This window comes from Leptonychotes weddellii, chromosome 2, assembly GCF_054177405.1.
Source record: "Leptonychotes weddellii isolate Sample4059 chromosome 2, ASM5417740v2, whole genome shotgun sequence".
Taxonomy (NCBI): domain Eukaryota; kingdom Metazoa; phylum Chordata; class Mammalia; order Carnivora; family Phocidae; genus Leptonychotes; species Leptonychotes weddellii.
In genome coordinates, this window is record NC_138370.1 from 67,204,291 (window position 1) to 67,220,586 (window position 16,296).

Sequence of the window (16,296 nt, forward strand, 5' to 3'; positions counted from 1 at the left end):
AATGGTTGCTGGCCATTTCTATTAGTGTCATAGTACATAGAGTGGAAGCTGTGTATCTTTTGCAGGTAACCCTGTTAACACAGCTGGCTAAAATTCTGACCTTTGAAAATAAACCTTTAACCCCCCATGCTCGTTTCAGGCTAAAAGCTTGATCCTAATTGGGAGAGAGTTCTGGAGTCAGCAGATAACAGATAACTTACAAGAAATGAACATGCTGTTGAAAATATGTGGGACCCTATTTCAGAGAGGCTGTTGTTCAGGTGTTCCCATCACCACCTAGTGACTGTGGTGCCAGATGCTCCCTGCATGGTGCCCCAAGAGGCCATTCGTTGCTCGTGGTAGGAGCGGCCATGCGGCTGGCGATGACTCGGTGCGGGAAGGGCACTCACGGAGCCTGACGGCTTCATGTTCGGGGCAAGTAAAGGACCATCAGTTGCATTGAGATCTCGCCAAGCTCCTCTACCGCCCTGATCGCTGTGGTCCTTCAGGCAGGATAAATCATGCTGGGCATCTAGCTAAACTTCTGTGATCCCAACAGATAGATTTTGTACAGAATGAAAAGTCCGTGCATAGGACTTTCTCTGATTCCTAATATTGTGAGACTCATTTCGGATTACAATGCAGCTTCTTGCCTCTCTCCCGCTAGCCTGGTATTTACCAGGAAAGGCTGGTGGGGATCAATATTAAGGCGCCTGGCCTTTTGTCTGGTTGCAGTTAACGCATTCATGTTGATGGGCCAACAGGGTAGTAGAGCTCTTATCTCTAGCTGTGACTCCCCTCCCCACACCTGTCCTAACCCTAATGATTGCGGCTCATGGCACCTGTGGCGTGGCATACGTATGAAGTCACGTTGTAAAACCCAGCATGCCTGAGTTGCCCAGAATCACAGGGGAAGATGAAAGGGGATAGCTTTGAGTACTGATGAAAGAGGTTAGCTTTATGTATCAAGTTCTGCAGTATCTACTTAGTACCACTAAAATGAAGATGCCCATCTAAATTGCCCAGTTTTTGTTTTGGTTCATTGATTAAAACAAGCAACACATTGTCCTAAGGAAATACTGTTGAAATAAGTTAATTCTGAGCACTTAAGAGTTTGGAAGAAGTCAGAGAAACACAGGAGCAAGGCCCCCCGCAACAGGAGCTCTGGTCCCTGTAGCCCTCAGCAGGGCTGCACAGAAGTAACGGGAAAGGGGCCTCTCCTGGACACTGTGGGGCTGAGTAAGTAGGTGGTTCCTGCCCCCAAGGAACTTGCAGGCTGCTTAGGGACCTGCAAATTGAAAAGTTACACCAAGAAGAGATGCAAACTACCGGGAAAAAAGAGAACGTGGTGCCCCCTGGCTCCATGGCTAATTATCAACTTAGACAAAAGGTGGTATCTGTGAGTTGGGAGCAGAGGAAGGTTCCTTCAGGCTGGGGCTCCAGGTAGGCTGGAGCTAGGGGTGACTGTAGGGAGTGGGGGGCCCAGGAAACAAGCAGAAGCAGCCAGTACTCACCTTATTGGAAAAGAGAGTGTGACACTCCTGAGAAATCATTCCATGCCAGGTGATAGCCAGGGGAACTGCTGAATTATCTCTGAAGGGCGATCCATCCAGGCAGAGCTATCCTGAAGTAATTTCATTTTAAAGGCAGCTTTGGCGAACATCTCGCTCCCCCCACATGGTGCACCAGAACGCTAGCAGGCCGTGATGAACTGAGCTCTTCCCTAGTGCTCTCTGGCTTCATAGTGGGAATAGTGGTTTGGGATTCAGACTGGAAACTGTTCATTTAGTGATGCACAGCCACCACCCAGTGCCCCCTTCCAGGGGACGACTGTCGCCTGCCCCACCCCCACCAACACGCTCTACCTGGGACAGTGGACAGTGTCTGGGGAGGGCCCAGGCATGGTACTTGTTTGTACCCTTGTTTCCTGGCTCCTCCGGGCTCAGGCAGGGGCCCTGCCTGGCGTCTTCCTCAGTACGCACCCCTGCACTGCACCCAGGTGACAGCTAGGAGATGCCTGCGCATGTGAGCAGTGTGACCACTAGATGCTTCGCTGTGACACAGAAGTTTGGCTCGTGAACCAGCGTCCATTCTGACAGCTCAACATCCCTGCCCACCTCGTTGTTCAGTGTGACTCTTGCTCAGCTGCCAGAGCGCGGTCCCCACTTCCTCGTGCCCTTCCGGTGCCGTGTGTTTTCCAACCCACGTGGTGCCCTTGTGTGGCAGCAGCCCACCTCAGCCATGTGCTAAGGTCCTAAAGGCCTTGACCCACTGGCTGCAGCAGGCCAAGGCTGGTGGGGGCAGTGGGTGGGCTCTCGGCAGGCAGAACCTGCAGCCTGGACCTGAGTGGCCCCTATTCTCCGTGCCCAGTGGCCAGGGGTACCTGGCTTTGATTCTCCCAAATCATCCTGCACCTCACCAGCCACAGGGTTGAGGCCTGCAGAGGTTTTCAGCCTAGTCCCAGGGAAGGGAGGGCCAGCCAGACACCTGAAGCAGTCAGCACTTTCTGGTAGCTGCTGAGGCCCCTTGGCCTCCCAGCCTGTCGGCATCTTGACCACCTCAACAGCGGTGAGCCCTTTCCTGAGAGTGGTTGGTGGTGATGGAGCCCCCAACCCCCAGGTGTTCTCAGGGTCAAATGTCCAGTCCCAGGCTGCCGGGCCTACCACACATGCCCCAGGAAAGCCCTCGTCCCTCTGCAGCTGGCCAAGGCATTTACTGTAAACAGAAGCCTGGGTGTCTGCTCATGACCGGAAAGGAACTTCTTTCTCAGTCTGTGGAACATGGAACAGAGGTGGGTGTGAAACGCCAGCTCCAGGTTAATATGCATGGTTAGTGAGTAGAGTCTGGCACACCTGTCCTCAGCCAACCTGTCGGGGAAAACAGCTGAGCCCTTGGCTCTGGTCTCTCTCCCCAGCATCTCCTAGGTGATACTCATGGAGGGGTTAGAGGTCAGTGCAGAGGCCATGAGCAGGCCTGGGACCCATCCCCACAGACAGACTCCCGTGGTGCTCCTGTGTGCCGCCTCAGGTCCACGACCTGATTTACTCTGCTCCTTACCTCTCCTCACGTGCGGGAACTGGCACATTTGCAAACATAAACCTCTAGTGGCCCTGCCAGGTAACTCGTTTCGGACATCAGCTGGTCAGCTGACAGGGGCCGCTCCCCGAGCTGCGTGCCGCCCTGGACCCTCCGAGTGAGCCCACACGCGCCCCAGCGGCTGGACAGCTCCGCTCCGTCTCCTTCAGCTTGTAAGCCGGAGCTGCCTTGTCGCTCTGACCACCCTTCTGAAAATAGCACCTCCTCTGTCCCTTCTTGTGCTGGCACCTGACTGCGTTCGTGGTTTCCCTCGGTAGAGCAGAACGTAGATACCCGAGAACAAGGCTTTGTTGTGTTCGTCACGGTTTCCCAGCTTCTGGCCCAGAGCAGGTGCTCCGGAATTGGATGGATGGACGGACATGGAGGAGGGGTTGTGCATAAGGACCTCCGCCCTCCCCTCAGCGCCCTGCGGCCCAACGACAGGGAGCCTTCATCTCTGGACATGAACTAGGGCCAACCCCAGAGAAGTACAAGATGTGGCAGCCAAGCAGCGTTGGCCTGGTGGGGGTTGATATTGCCCAGAAACCGAGATGTCTCCCCTCAGGTTAAAATTTTATTGACGTAGAGTCGACACACAATATTAACATTAGTTTCGGGTGTGCAGCATGGTGACTGGGCAAGTCTGCACAGACACCGTCTGTCACCATACAGTGCTATATGGGCTGTATTCTCCATGCGGCACCTTTCATCCCCGGGACTTCATTCCATAGCTGGAAGCCTGTATCCCACCCCTCTTCATTTTGCCCATCTCTCCACCCACCTCCCCTCTGGCAACCATTAGTTCTCTGTATTTATGGTTCTGTTTCTGCTCTTTGTTTATTCATTTGTTTTGTTTTATAGATTCCACATAGGAGTGAAGTCATATGGTATTTGTCTCTCTCTGACTGGATTATTTCACTTAGCATAATACTCTCTAGTTCCATCCATGTTGTTGCAAATGGCCAGATTTGAATCCCTTTTTATGGTTAATATTCCATTTTGTGTGTGTGTATACACATATCCTTTTTTTATGGCTTATCCTTTCTTTACGGATAATCCACTGCATGTGTGTGGACACTTGGGCGGCTTCCATATCTTGGCTATTGTAAATAATGCTGCAATAAACATAGTGCATATATCTTTTCAAATTAGTGTTTTCATTTGGGGGAGGTAAATACCCAGTAATGGAATTACTGGATCATATGGCATTTCTATTTTTAAATTTTTTTGACAAACCTCCACACTGTTTTCCCCAGTGGCTGCACCAGTTTGCATTCCCACCAACAGTGCAAGAAGGTTCCTTTTTCTCCACATCTTCGCCAACACTTACTGTTTCTTGTCTTTTAGATTCTACCCATTCTGACAGGTGTAAGGTGGTGATACCTCACTATGGTTTTGATTTGCATTTCCCTGATGATTAGTGATGTTGAGCATCCTTTCATGTGTCTCTTGGCCATCTGGATGTCTTCTTTGAAGAAATGTTTATTCAGGTCTTGTGCCCCTTTTTAAATTGGGTTATTTGGTTTTGGGGGTTGTTGTAGGAGTTCTTTATATATTTTGGATATTAACCCATTATCCAGTCTATCATTTGCAAATATTCAGTAGGTTGTCTTTTAGTTGATAGTTTCCTTCTCTGTGCAAAAAAAACCTTTTTGTTTTGATGTAGTCCCAATAGTTTATTTTTGCTTTTTGTTTCCCTTGCCTCAGGAGACATATTCAGAAAAATGTTGTGAAGGCCAGTGTCAAAGAGATTATTGCCTACGTCTTCTTCTAGGAGTTTTATATTTTCAGGTCCTACATTTAGGTCTTAAATACATTTTGAGTTCATTTTTATGTATAGTATAAGAAGGTGATCCAGTTTTCCCAGCACCACTTATTGAACAGACTGTGGTTCCCTGTTGTATATTCTTGCCTCCTTTTTACAGGTTAATTGACCATGTAGACATGGTTAATTCTGGGCTCTTTATTCCATTGAGCTATGTGTCTGTTTTTGTGCCAGTAGCATACTGTTTTGATTATTGTAGCTCTGTAGTATATCTTGAAATTCAGAGTTGTGATGCCTCCAGCTTTGTTCTTTTTCAAGATTGCTTTGGCTACTTGGGGTCTTTCGTGGTTCCATACAAATTTTAGGATTATTATACTTCTGTGAAAAATGCTTTTGGTATTTTGATAGGGATTGCATTAAATCTGTAGATCACTTTGGGTAGTATGGACATTTTAACAATATTTACTCTTCCAGTCCATGAGCATGAAATACCTTCCCATTTGTTTGTGTCGTCTACATTTTTTTCATCGGTGTTTTATAGTTTTCAGGGTATAGGTTTTACACTTCCTTGGTTAACTTGATTCCTAGGTCCTTTTTTTTTTTTTTTTGGTACAATTTTATATGGAGGTTAACATTTTTTAAAAGGAAAAACCATCCTCTTCTACAGCTCTGCAGGCACCCCACACAGAGGGCCGTTGGGGACAGGGAGGAGGAGAGATCAGGGTGAACTTAAACTTGGTTCTGTGTGCCTGCAGCTGGTGCACAGAGCTCTACCGTCGCCCACTGAAAGGTGTGCCCTGCAGTCGAAACTGCCAACTCATTCGTGGCACCACATCCGGAGACTGGGGCCCAGCATGGGTTTTAGCTTTCATGGCCACTAGCCCGCCACCTTAGCTAATTTCTTAATTTTTTTTTTTATCTCAATTCTAAGAATCTCTCTCCTGAAAAGGTAAAACACAAAATTCTCCTGTCCCTCGATTTATAGAAGGGGGACCCAAGGACACCAAATTACATAAAGATGACCCAGAGCAGATTTTGCAAACTGTGTCCCATAGAGAAAAATGATGTTGTATGTTTGAAGGAGTTTGGGACCCCTCGGGAGGACAGAATCGGGGGTTTTACCAGCAGTACCTCTCAACATCTTAAGAACTGACATCTTCTGTCCCAGTTCACTCATTCAGTCCTGTGAGGCAGATATACCCCGTTTTACAGATGTAGAAATTGAGACTCAGCCTTCACAAGGCAGGTGCCGAGGTGAACATGCCCAGAGTGGACAGTGGCTTGTGCTGTTTTCCAGCTTGTTTGGCCCCAGTGTTCTGTGCCTGAAGAACACTTATCAAAGTTCTCAGTCCTTGGAACCTACTTAGGGAAATGCCCCTCTTAAGACTGAGGGCACATACGGGCACAAACAGAACACCGGCTATTCTTCCTGATGACATTTTTTTGATTTCTGGTTTGTGTTAAAGGCCTTTACTGTGCAGTTATTTACTGTCCTTAGGGTTGCTAATTAAGTTTTAAAAAAAAGAAAAAACTCTGAGGAAAAGTTACAGATGTATTTTCACCAGAATCATTTTATTAAGGTGAGAGTGATTCTTATGGCATGTAATATTGTCTGCTTTAATACAGTGGGAAATGACCAAAACTTATTTTTCAAATTAATGATAAACTGCATTTGTGGATGGTTGTTTTGTTAACTTACAGAAATGGAAGTGGTTCAGGTCCAGGAGGATGGAAAAAGTCCTTGGGCCAATCAGGTAGGGGAAATAGCTGGACAGGCAAGTAGACGGAGAGATTGTCCTTGCTGCTTGCACTCTTTCTCAACATCAGGCTAAAATAGAAAATGGTTGAGAATGGATAAGAAACACACACACACACACACACTGGAATGTTGTTCAGCCATGAGAAAGATGGAAGTCCTGCCGTTGGCGATAATATAGATGGAACCTGAGGGCAATATGCTAAGTGAAGTCAGGGAAAGATTATAATACCGTACAATATCACTCATACAGGAAATCTAAAAAAGCCCAAACTCACAGAGAGTAGAATGGTGGTAACCAGGGGATGGGGGAAATGAGGAGATGCTGGTCAGAGGACCCAAACTTCCAGTGCTGAGCAAATAAGTTCTGGGGATGAAATGTAGAGCGTGGTAATTTTAGTTAATACTGTATTATGTACTTGAAAGTTGCTAAGTGAGTAGACCTTAAATATCCTCGCCACAGAAAAGGAAATGGGAATTCTGTGACACGATGAAGGTATTAATCATTTTGCAATATATAAGTATCGAATCAACCCATTGGACACCTTAATCTTACACAATGTTACACATCAGTTATACCTTAACAGAGCTCGGGGTGGGTACTGAAAAAGTCTCAACCCTGCCCACAGCTCAGGGTGAGAAGCTGGAGGAGGGAAGAAGGGGGCGGGGCCCACCCAGGACCAGAGGGAGCAGGACCCATGCCAGCAAAGGTTTTGTGGCCCTTCCCCTCACTGTCCTGGGCCTCTGCCGTGCAGGCTCTGAGCCGGCGCCCAGAGATACAGGCGCATGCCTGCCCTACCGAATCCACACATTTATGAATGAGAATTTGGTGCGAGCAATTCAGCGTCCCAGCCACTCTGAACTCTACCTGACTCCGAGGCCACCAGTAGAGTCAGTATTCGATAGTTACTCAGCTCTTAGCCGGATCCGTTGTGCATGAAAGGCACCTTCCGTGACAAGTGATGTGAGCACCCTTCCTCCCCCAAAACAGACGACTTAGCCAAGTCAGGCAGCGTCACAGATGCGCGTCCCTGGTCAGATCTCTGAAGGCCGCGCTTACGCCAGAGTTAGGACACAGCGGGGTGCGGGGATGGAAAAGAGGCCCCAATGTCATGTCCTCTGTCTGTGTTGCAGCTGGTGAGCGACTTGCTGGAATTCTGCTTCTACACCTTCCGAGAGTCCCAGGCCCTGAAAGTGGAGTTCCCCGCGATGCTGGTGGAGATCATCAGCGACCAGCTGCCAAAGGTGGAGTCCGGGAACGCCAAGCCCCTCTACTTTCACAGGAAGTGACGGAGGACGTCTTACCAGGAGAGCTTTGCCTTAAGTTTCCCCATGCTGTTCTACACCCACCAAGGACCCAAGAAATCCGATTTTTAACATGTGATGGTTGATTCTTACTTGTTCAGCAGTTTCTCAAGTTTAAAATCACGTTAAGGGTTTGGAGCCGGGAAAGCAATGTGACGTGGATTTGGCAGGACCTGAGCAGTCGGAAGGATTCTTCCCTCTCTGATCCCCAGTGCTTAGAAACACGTTCCTGTTCCTCTGGATGAAAAGCCATATCTAGTCAATAACTCTGATTTTGATATTTTAACAGATGGAAGTTTTAACTATGCCATGTAGTTTCTGGTATCGTTCGCTTGTTTTAAAAGGGTTCAAGGACTAACGAACTTTTTAGAGCTTACCCTCGGTTGCACATAAAACGTATAGTCAATATGGGGCATTAATATTCTTTTGTTATTTAAAAAAACACAAAAAAAGAAAAAATATATACAGATTCCTGTTGTGTAATAACAGAGCACGTGGAGGGGAACGGTAGCCCCCTCGGGGGTTCCTGTCCACCCATGGTCTTCTGCATCACTGGTATACATACCCTTAGCGTCCATTTATTATTTAATTAGAACGGATAAGATGTTAAATGCCTTGGTTTCAATTTCTAGTATCTATTGTGTTGGCTTTACAAATAATTTTTTGCAGTCTTTTGCTGTGCTGTACATTACTGTATGTATAAATTGTGAAGGACCTGAACTAAGGTGTAAGGAACTTTTGTAAATGAGACACATACAAAAACAAAAAACAAAAAAAAAACTTTAATGGTTGATAGGATGAAGGGGAAAGTATTTTTGAAAGAATTCTATTTTGCTGGAGACTATTTAAGTACTATCTTTGTCTAAACAAGGTAAAAATTTTTTTTGTAAAGTGAAATGTTCTGCATGCATAATGAACCGTTTACAGTGTATTTAAGAAAGGGAAAGCTGTGCCTTTTTTAGCTTCATATCTAATTTACCATTTTACAGTCTCTGTTGTAAATAACCACACTTAAACCTCTTTGGTTGTCTTTAAGCCTTTCTACTTTTTCTGTACTTTTGTTTTGTCTTTGGTCTCCCGCTGGGGGTGTTCGTGGGACTCGAGCACGTTCTCTGGCTTCTCCATTCTGCGTCCTTTGGGGAATGACGTGCTGTGGCGTCTGCAGCTCCTCGAAGGTGTCATTTGGCACCACATGTGAGCGAAGGTCCTGGGAGGGCCTGCAGCTCTAGGAGAGCAGCCTCCTCTCCTGCTTTCCTCTTGAAACAGAATCCGCTCTAGGAGCACAAGGCTGGAAATGCGATGGCCCAGAGAGCATAGTCTCATCCCATTTTAGAAAATCGCATTTTCTCCTTTGGGAAGGAAATGCCAGGCACTCTCTACGTCTGCAGAAGGTGACATGTTCACTTCTGGTCTGGGAAAGGGGTTTTGCACTTCCAAACTGGTCGTGGGGACACGTAGGCCGTTGCAGGACGCACTAGGAAGATGCATTTTGGCACGGTTCAGTCAGAATCGCGTGGAGACCGCACGATAATTAGAGGGTTTTTAGATTTTTAAAAGGTAGGTTTTAAAAATTTTATACATAAACAGTTTTGGAAAAAAAAAAAAACTACAGATCATATAAGCAAGACAGTGGCACTAAAATTTTTAATTCATTAATCTGTTTGGCACTGATGCAATTTATGGCTTTTCTCTTGCCCCAGATCACAAACCTATCTATCTTTGGGGAAACTTAACAATATGATTGCACTAAATAAACGACTTTGACTAGAGGCCAAATTAATCTTTTAAAAGTGATGATAATCATCAGGTACTCAGTGAAATCACATTATTTTCCAGAACCTAAAAGCTGTCGCTGGAGAAGCCCAAGGCCAGGGAAGGCAGCGTTGGAATCCACACTTTTCTCCAGGGTTCACCATGCAGGCAACATTACCTTGTCTTTCAGAAGACATCTGCCTTATGCAAGGGGGAACCTGTGAAAGCTGCATTCAGAGGGAGGAGTTTTTCTTACATAATTTGCAATTTCAGTAATTTAATTTATAGGCAGATCTTTAAATACAGTCAACTTACATGCACAGCAATATGAAAGCCACACTTGGAAGGTGATAAATACACAGCATGCAGACTGGGAGTTTCTAGAAAAGAAATGGCTTACAAGAGCAGCTTTTAGCTCAGACTTACGTTTTATGAAATTGGAATTTCAGTGTAACCAGGTTTGGGATGGAGACAGTCTGCGTCAGCTTTTTGTATTAACAAAGTTACTGGCTCTCTGTGTGTCTCCAGGTAACTTTGCTTGATTAAACAGCAAAGCCATATTCTAAATTCACTGTTGAATGCCTGTCCCAGTCCAAATTGTCTGTCTGCTCTTATTTTTGTACCATATTGCTCTTAAAAATCTTGGTTTGGTACAATTCATATTTCACCAAAACTCCTTCATATAATTAAAAAACATTAAATTAGTTTAAAATGAAGCAATTTATATCTTTATGCAAAAACATATGTCTGTCTTTGCAAAGGACTGTAAGCAGATTACAATAAATCCTTTACTTTAATCACCTGTTGTTTTGGAAACATTTCATTTGGATGTCTGTAGGAACACCTGGACTTTGTGCCCCTCCACATCTTGAGAATGGTGAGCTTCTACCTACATCCAAGACAAAGTAACATTTTTCCCCCATGTTAGAGCCCCCGTTAGCCACATGTTAATTATACTCTTTGGGGACTGATTTGATGCCTTGTTTCTTACTGCTAATAACATGTGGGTGACTAAAACAACCTGTAACAGTTTAACAAGTACTGCCCACCACATAGCTGCTAAACACTCTATGCACATTGCCTCCTTTCTCTCTACAGCCACAGGGAAGCTTGATCTTTTGTCAGCCTTTGAGACTGACCTGAGTAGACCAGATGTCCCATCTGACTCCAGAGTTCTTCTTCCACACAGTCTTCTCTTGCTCCTTTACCCCGGGGTCCTCTTGGGCCGACGAGAGACTCCACTCCCCACTGGCTAGAATGCTTCTCACACTCCTTACAGGCTGCTCCCCTTGATTTCACTCATTAATATGGACCACGGAAGAGCAGGAAACAATCATCAGCTCATCTTAAAACTAGAAAACATGTAAAAATAAATTCAAGTACATTTTTAATGTGTCATTTAACTGGTGATCATTCAAACTATTTGCTTCCAGAAAGAGAAGACCAGTTGAGCATTAAACAAATTCAACTTCATTTTAACATGATAGGAAGATTTCTGGAACATAACATGGCCATTAAACACAGAACAGGAGAAAAAATGTTTTAAACTTGAGAATCACGTGCACAAATTTGTTTATAAAACATCTATAAATGCAGTTAATTTTTTCTCAGAGTTTATGGAATTTGATCTATTAAGGGGCAAGGCTTTTCACCAAGGCCCCTAACTTTAAATAAAATCCATCTTAGGCTGTGAGCCCTCTGAGACCAGCAGGAGGCCACACCAATGTGCACCCTTAATTAAAGTGGGTGTCCTTTCTGACTAGAGCAGACTCATTCTTGGGACAAGGGTGACTCTATTTCTAAGAACTTCTAAAAGTGCTCCCAGACGCAAAAACTCCAGCGGCACACTGAGGAATCATTAGCTAAGAACGAAGCCTCCACCACTGAGACAGCTAGCCACTGTACACGAGAGTGGTAGAAATTATGCATGGTGATACATGTACAATTAGGCATTTGTTTGCTTCGGTATATTGAATGCCCCTCAAGCAAACAGAATTGTCCCTTTATGTTAAAGTCAGCGCTAACAGACTTTTTATAAACTGCAAGTGTACACGGACTGAAATGATTACGAGTATCTCTGGCACTTTAATTTCAAGTCATCCAATTGTTTGTTAGTGCAGCAGTTTTCTTGGAAATCGAACAGTGGCTTCCCAAACAACACTGGAGAAGCGATTAGAATATGATCTGAATGGTCAGCACGGACCAAGACCATACCCAAAGCAAAGTGAACCGCGGGGCAGAATGGCAGGTAGTTAGCTGCAAAGCACCCCAAAATGTAGTGTTTTAATAACCACCTTTTATTATTTCTCCTGAGTTTACAAATCAGCTTGGAGGGTCCTGCTGATCTGGACCAGGCTTGGCTGAGTCAGCCCTAATCATGCTTCTGTAGTTAACCAGCAGTCGACTGGTCTAGGATGGTTTTGCTTCGTGTGTCTTCTCATCCTGCAGTGGGCTAGCCTGGGCATATTTCCATGGTAAAGGCAAGGCGCAAGGTTCTAATAAGAAGGACAGTGGAAAGGTTCAACACTTTTCAAGCCTCTGATTGCATCAAGTTTCCTCCTGTTCCACTGGCCAAAACCGGTTACAAGGTCAAGCCTAGAGTCAGCATAGGAGGCCTCCACAAAAATGACATGGATTCAGAGAGGGGTGAAATTTGGGATCATTAAATCAATCTACCACTAGCAATTACTCTGATGCTTTTTCATAGAATTGATGTTGCCAGGACAGCAGTTTCCGGGTTATCTGTGGTCTGAAAAACCCATTTCTTTGGTTCTTCATGCCCTGGGCCAGCCTGGTCCAGAGAGGGTCACAGCTCCTGTAAAGACTGGCTGAGCTGGGGTGGATCATGCTCCTCCTGTTCTCTGAGTTGCTCTGTCTGCAGCGTTGCCTCATTTGCTAAATCCTCCAAGGAAGGAGAAATCTCGACACCAGCACATGGCACTGAGCTGCCCAAATGAATCTGGTGTGTTAACTGTCCAAGTCCAAAGTGCGGGTCTCTTGTTGGGCAAAATGCAGAAGTCTGCTTTCCAATCAAGTTGATCTTCTGATAGCAAGGAATTCCCCAAGGTATTCCTCCAACCAGTAGATTGAGACACTTTTTGCAGACATGAGCATTAGGAGGATGTGTCAGGTTACCCAAGTGGGGTAGCAATAAATTACTGCCCAGACCAGTGAAGGAAAAAGAGTGCTGACAAGCTTCTGAGAAGACATTTGCAGAGCCACGCCCTCCTGGAATAACCTCTCTGGACAAGAGGAAGGAAGGAAAGTTGTGTGGCTCAAGAAGACTCAAAAAGTCACGGAAAACATCTGGCTGAGAAAAGGAGTCACCAAGACTGGCTTGGAGAGATTGGAGGGGAAACATAAGAAGGTGAGAAGGGGCTCAGCACGGAGGTGAATAGGGAACAAAGACAAAGCCAAGATGACAGAGGCAGAGTATGTCCTTGGGAAGGCAGGGAAAGGTGAGACGATGTAGAGGGGAAGACCAAGCATTGGCCTTTGGAGAAGGACCTGGAGAAAAGCAGCGAGTGGCCGGAGACAGGAAGCGGGGGCAGAGACTAATTCCCACCACCGGGCCACCCTGCCGGCTGCCTTCTCCCATCTCCACTTACTGAGCTGTGTTTCCGGCTGCGCACCCCTCAGGCACTTCACGTCACCATTGGTCACACCATCCCAGTGAGGTCGGTAGTGCTCTCTCCACAGAAGCAGAAAGAAGTCAAGTTCACTTGCCCAAGGTCACCAAGGTATAAAATAGTGAAAAAGGGTTCAAAATAGGTTGTTTTTAATCAAGACTCATACAGGTAGCCACTGTATTAGTCCCCTAAGAATGCTGTATAAGGTACCACAAACTGTTGGCTGCAAGTCTGAGATCGAGGTATGGCAGAGTTGGTTCCTTCTGAGGGCAGTGAGGGAGGGATCCGTTCTAGACTTCCCTTCTTGACTCGTGGATGGCTGTCTTCTCCCTATGTGTCTCTTCACATGGTCTTCCCTCTTTGTGCATCTGTCTCTGTGTCCAAATCTCCCCTTTTTATGAGGATACCAGTCATATTGGATTAGGGCTCACCTGCAATGACCTCATCTTAACTAATTACACCTGTAACAGTCCTATTTCCAAATGAGGTCATGTTCTGAGGTACTGGGGGTTAGGATTTCAGCATATGAATTTGGGAGGGGGAGTGCAAATCAACCCAAAACAGCCATTGTCCCCTACTGGCTGGCCCCCAGAGGCAAGATGGTACAGCAGAAAGAACACGATTAGCTCACTGAACCTGAGCAAGGCTCTTTGTCCTTAAAGGGCCTCCATTTTCCCATCTATAAAATGGGATAAATTCTCTGGGCTCATTCAGTCACTATACGGAAAGAATGAGTTAAACACCCGTCACTGGCACAGAAAATCTACTGCTTGCCCCGGCCCCCCTGCCCCGTGCCCCCAACTGCATATGTTTCTGCTACTACAAAGGAAAGGAGAGGAAAAACCCCACAAGCTCTTTGGCTCTAATCTCACATGGCATCTTCTTTACAGGCACAGAGGTCTCCAGAACAGGTCCTTGGATGATGCAATCAGACGTGAGCCCCATAGACAGCCCCATGGCAAGCAGAAACACAAAATCTGAGTGTCTGCTTTTGCCCAAACCTCCCTTGGTGACTCTCAATGAACACAGGCTGGAGGCCTGGTTCGAATGAGGTGGGCTGAGAGGCCAGAGCCCTGCAGATGCTCGGGGGACTGGCCACGCCCATGCAGCAGAAACACAGAAACAAATACACCCTATTCCTCATCTGGGGAAGTGAAGATGATCTGCCGGTGTAAGCGAACACCTCACGATCCCGTTACTAAGTATATTCTGGGCCAGACCCAGAGGGTAGCTCCCTACCTGGACGCCTTGGCAAGCCTGGCCACACCAGTCCCCGTTGGCAGAGGCAAACAGCCCTGGCTGCCCCCTCGTGCTCCTCCCCGGCTCGCCACAGGGGGGTTCTGCAGGGCCTGGGGCTGTAGGGGACCTCGCACCCAGCATGTTCTGAGGCTTCGCGACCACCCCATTGTCACCCTACGGAACACAAATGGCCCTGACACCAAAGGTGCTAGTGACAATCATAGTGGTAACAAGACAGGGGACAGCAGGTCCCATTAACTAAACATATACTACATGCTGGGCATGCTACTCGGGTTACATCATTTCAAGCCAAACCTCTGGCTATCGTTTTCTTTTTAGGAGGCAGAAACAGAATCAGAGAGTCAGTTTAATCGACCCAAAATCACACAGGTAGTCAGACTTAGTAGCAATTTCCTTGACCAAGTGAGGGGCAGTAAACACACTTTGGGGGTTAACAGCCGTTGGGCGGGGACCAGCAGGTAGGGTGCACCTCACTGTCAAGGATGGAAATTGCCCATAAGCAAGCAAATCAGTCAGGTCTTGGTGCAGGTGGGCTTATCTGTAAGGCCCCACAGGGATACAGCAATTAGGAAAACTGCCAGCAGATCACTCCCAGCGCTATACTGAGCCCACTCCAAGTGCCCAGACGTTTGCATTGTCCCACAGAGGGCTTTCTTAAAGTGGGACATATCAGTAACTCCTTCTCATAAACCAAATTCCCCTTCCACATCCCTAAGCAGGGGCGTGAGCAGGGAGTGGTAACTCAGAAAACAGGACGCCAGGGCTGGCCGTTGTCATGTGGCCCTGGGCTCTCGGCAGTCCCAGTCCTCTCCCCTGGGCCCACAGGTCAGTACTCTAAATTAGATTGCACTCAGACTGTCTTTTTTTTTTTATGTAAAACATGGATGCTTTTCAACAGGCCCATTCCCCTGTCTACCCATCACCCCAAACTTGACACCCTGCCTGGTCCACGGAGGTGACTTCAAACCTGATAACCAGCAAGCTCTCGAATCAACTCATCTGGAGAGGAGGCAGTAGACACATCCTTCCTGTGGCAAATTCTCAGGAGCAAAGTCTGACAGGCTGAGGAGCCTCCCTCCCGTGGGGAAGAGAGACCCGCCAGGCCTCCACAGCAGGCCCTGTAGTGGGGCAGGCTTCAGAATCATGAGGCTCCTAAAAAGGAGCTCCACACTCCAAGGACTCCAGATCAGGGGACAAAGGAGAAGTTGGTTTAGTCTGTGTCTGGGAAGAAGGACGAAGCCTCCCAGTGGGGCCCGCCCACAGCTGGGGTGCCATAAGGGGCAGGGTCATGGCTGAGACTCCTCCAGGAACGGTCTGGATGCCTGACCGCCGCCTGGCTGCCCGGCTTAATGCAGATGGAGAGATTAGCGCTGAGGCCTGGAAAACAGAAGGAATATGGGGTGGGGTGGGGACAGAGTAGTCCAGTGACGCGAGTTGGGAAGGCGGCCCTCCACGGCACGGACGCAGCTCACGCGCAAGCCACTGGGGGGCAGAGCCCCAGCCCCACTCCTGCTCAGGAGTCACACACGCCTCGGGGGGCAAGGCGTATTCAGGGGGCCGGACGTGGCCCTCCAGGAGTTCACACACCAGAGAAGGCTGCTGCCGTCAGGAACACGGCCTGCTGTGGATAAGCAAGGCTCCTTGTTACTAAATTCTACCCGTGGGCGTGTGCCAGCAACACAGGAGAGGGAATTTCTACGCACCGGGTGCCAAAGCATAAAACATTACAGAGGGAATGCATTCCACGATCTCTTCCCCACATTATGACACACAAA

At 47.2% G+C, this 16,296-nt stretch overlaps 1 protein-coding gene across 5 annotated transcripts in view; it reads left to right on the forward strand.

Moving 5' to 3' along the window:
* The window catches only part of NR3C2 (nuclear receptor subfamily 3 group C member 2), a 322,324-nt gene extending 311,892 nt beyond the window's left edge, over positions 1–10,432 (forward strand). For all 5 annotated transcript variants that reach the window (XM_081811789.1, XM_081811786.1, XM_081811787.1 and 2 more), the window contains exon 9: positions 7,710–10,432. In XM_081811789.1, coding sequence (XP_081667915.1) covers positions 7,710–7,865 — 156 coding nt within the window. In that variant the 3' untranslated portion in view covers positions 7,866–10,432. The remainder of the gene's footprint in view (positions 1–7,709) is intronic.
* The last annotated feature ends 5,864 nt before the right edge of the window (positions 10,433–16,296 follow it).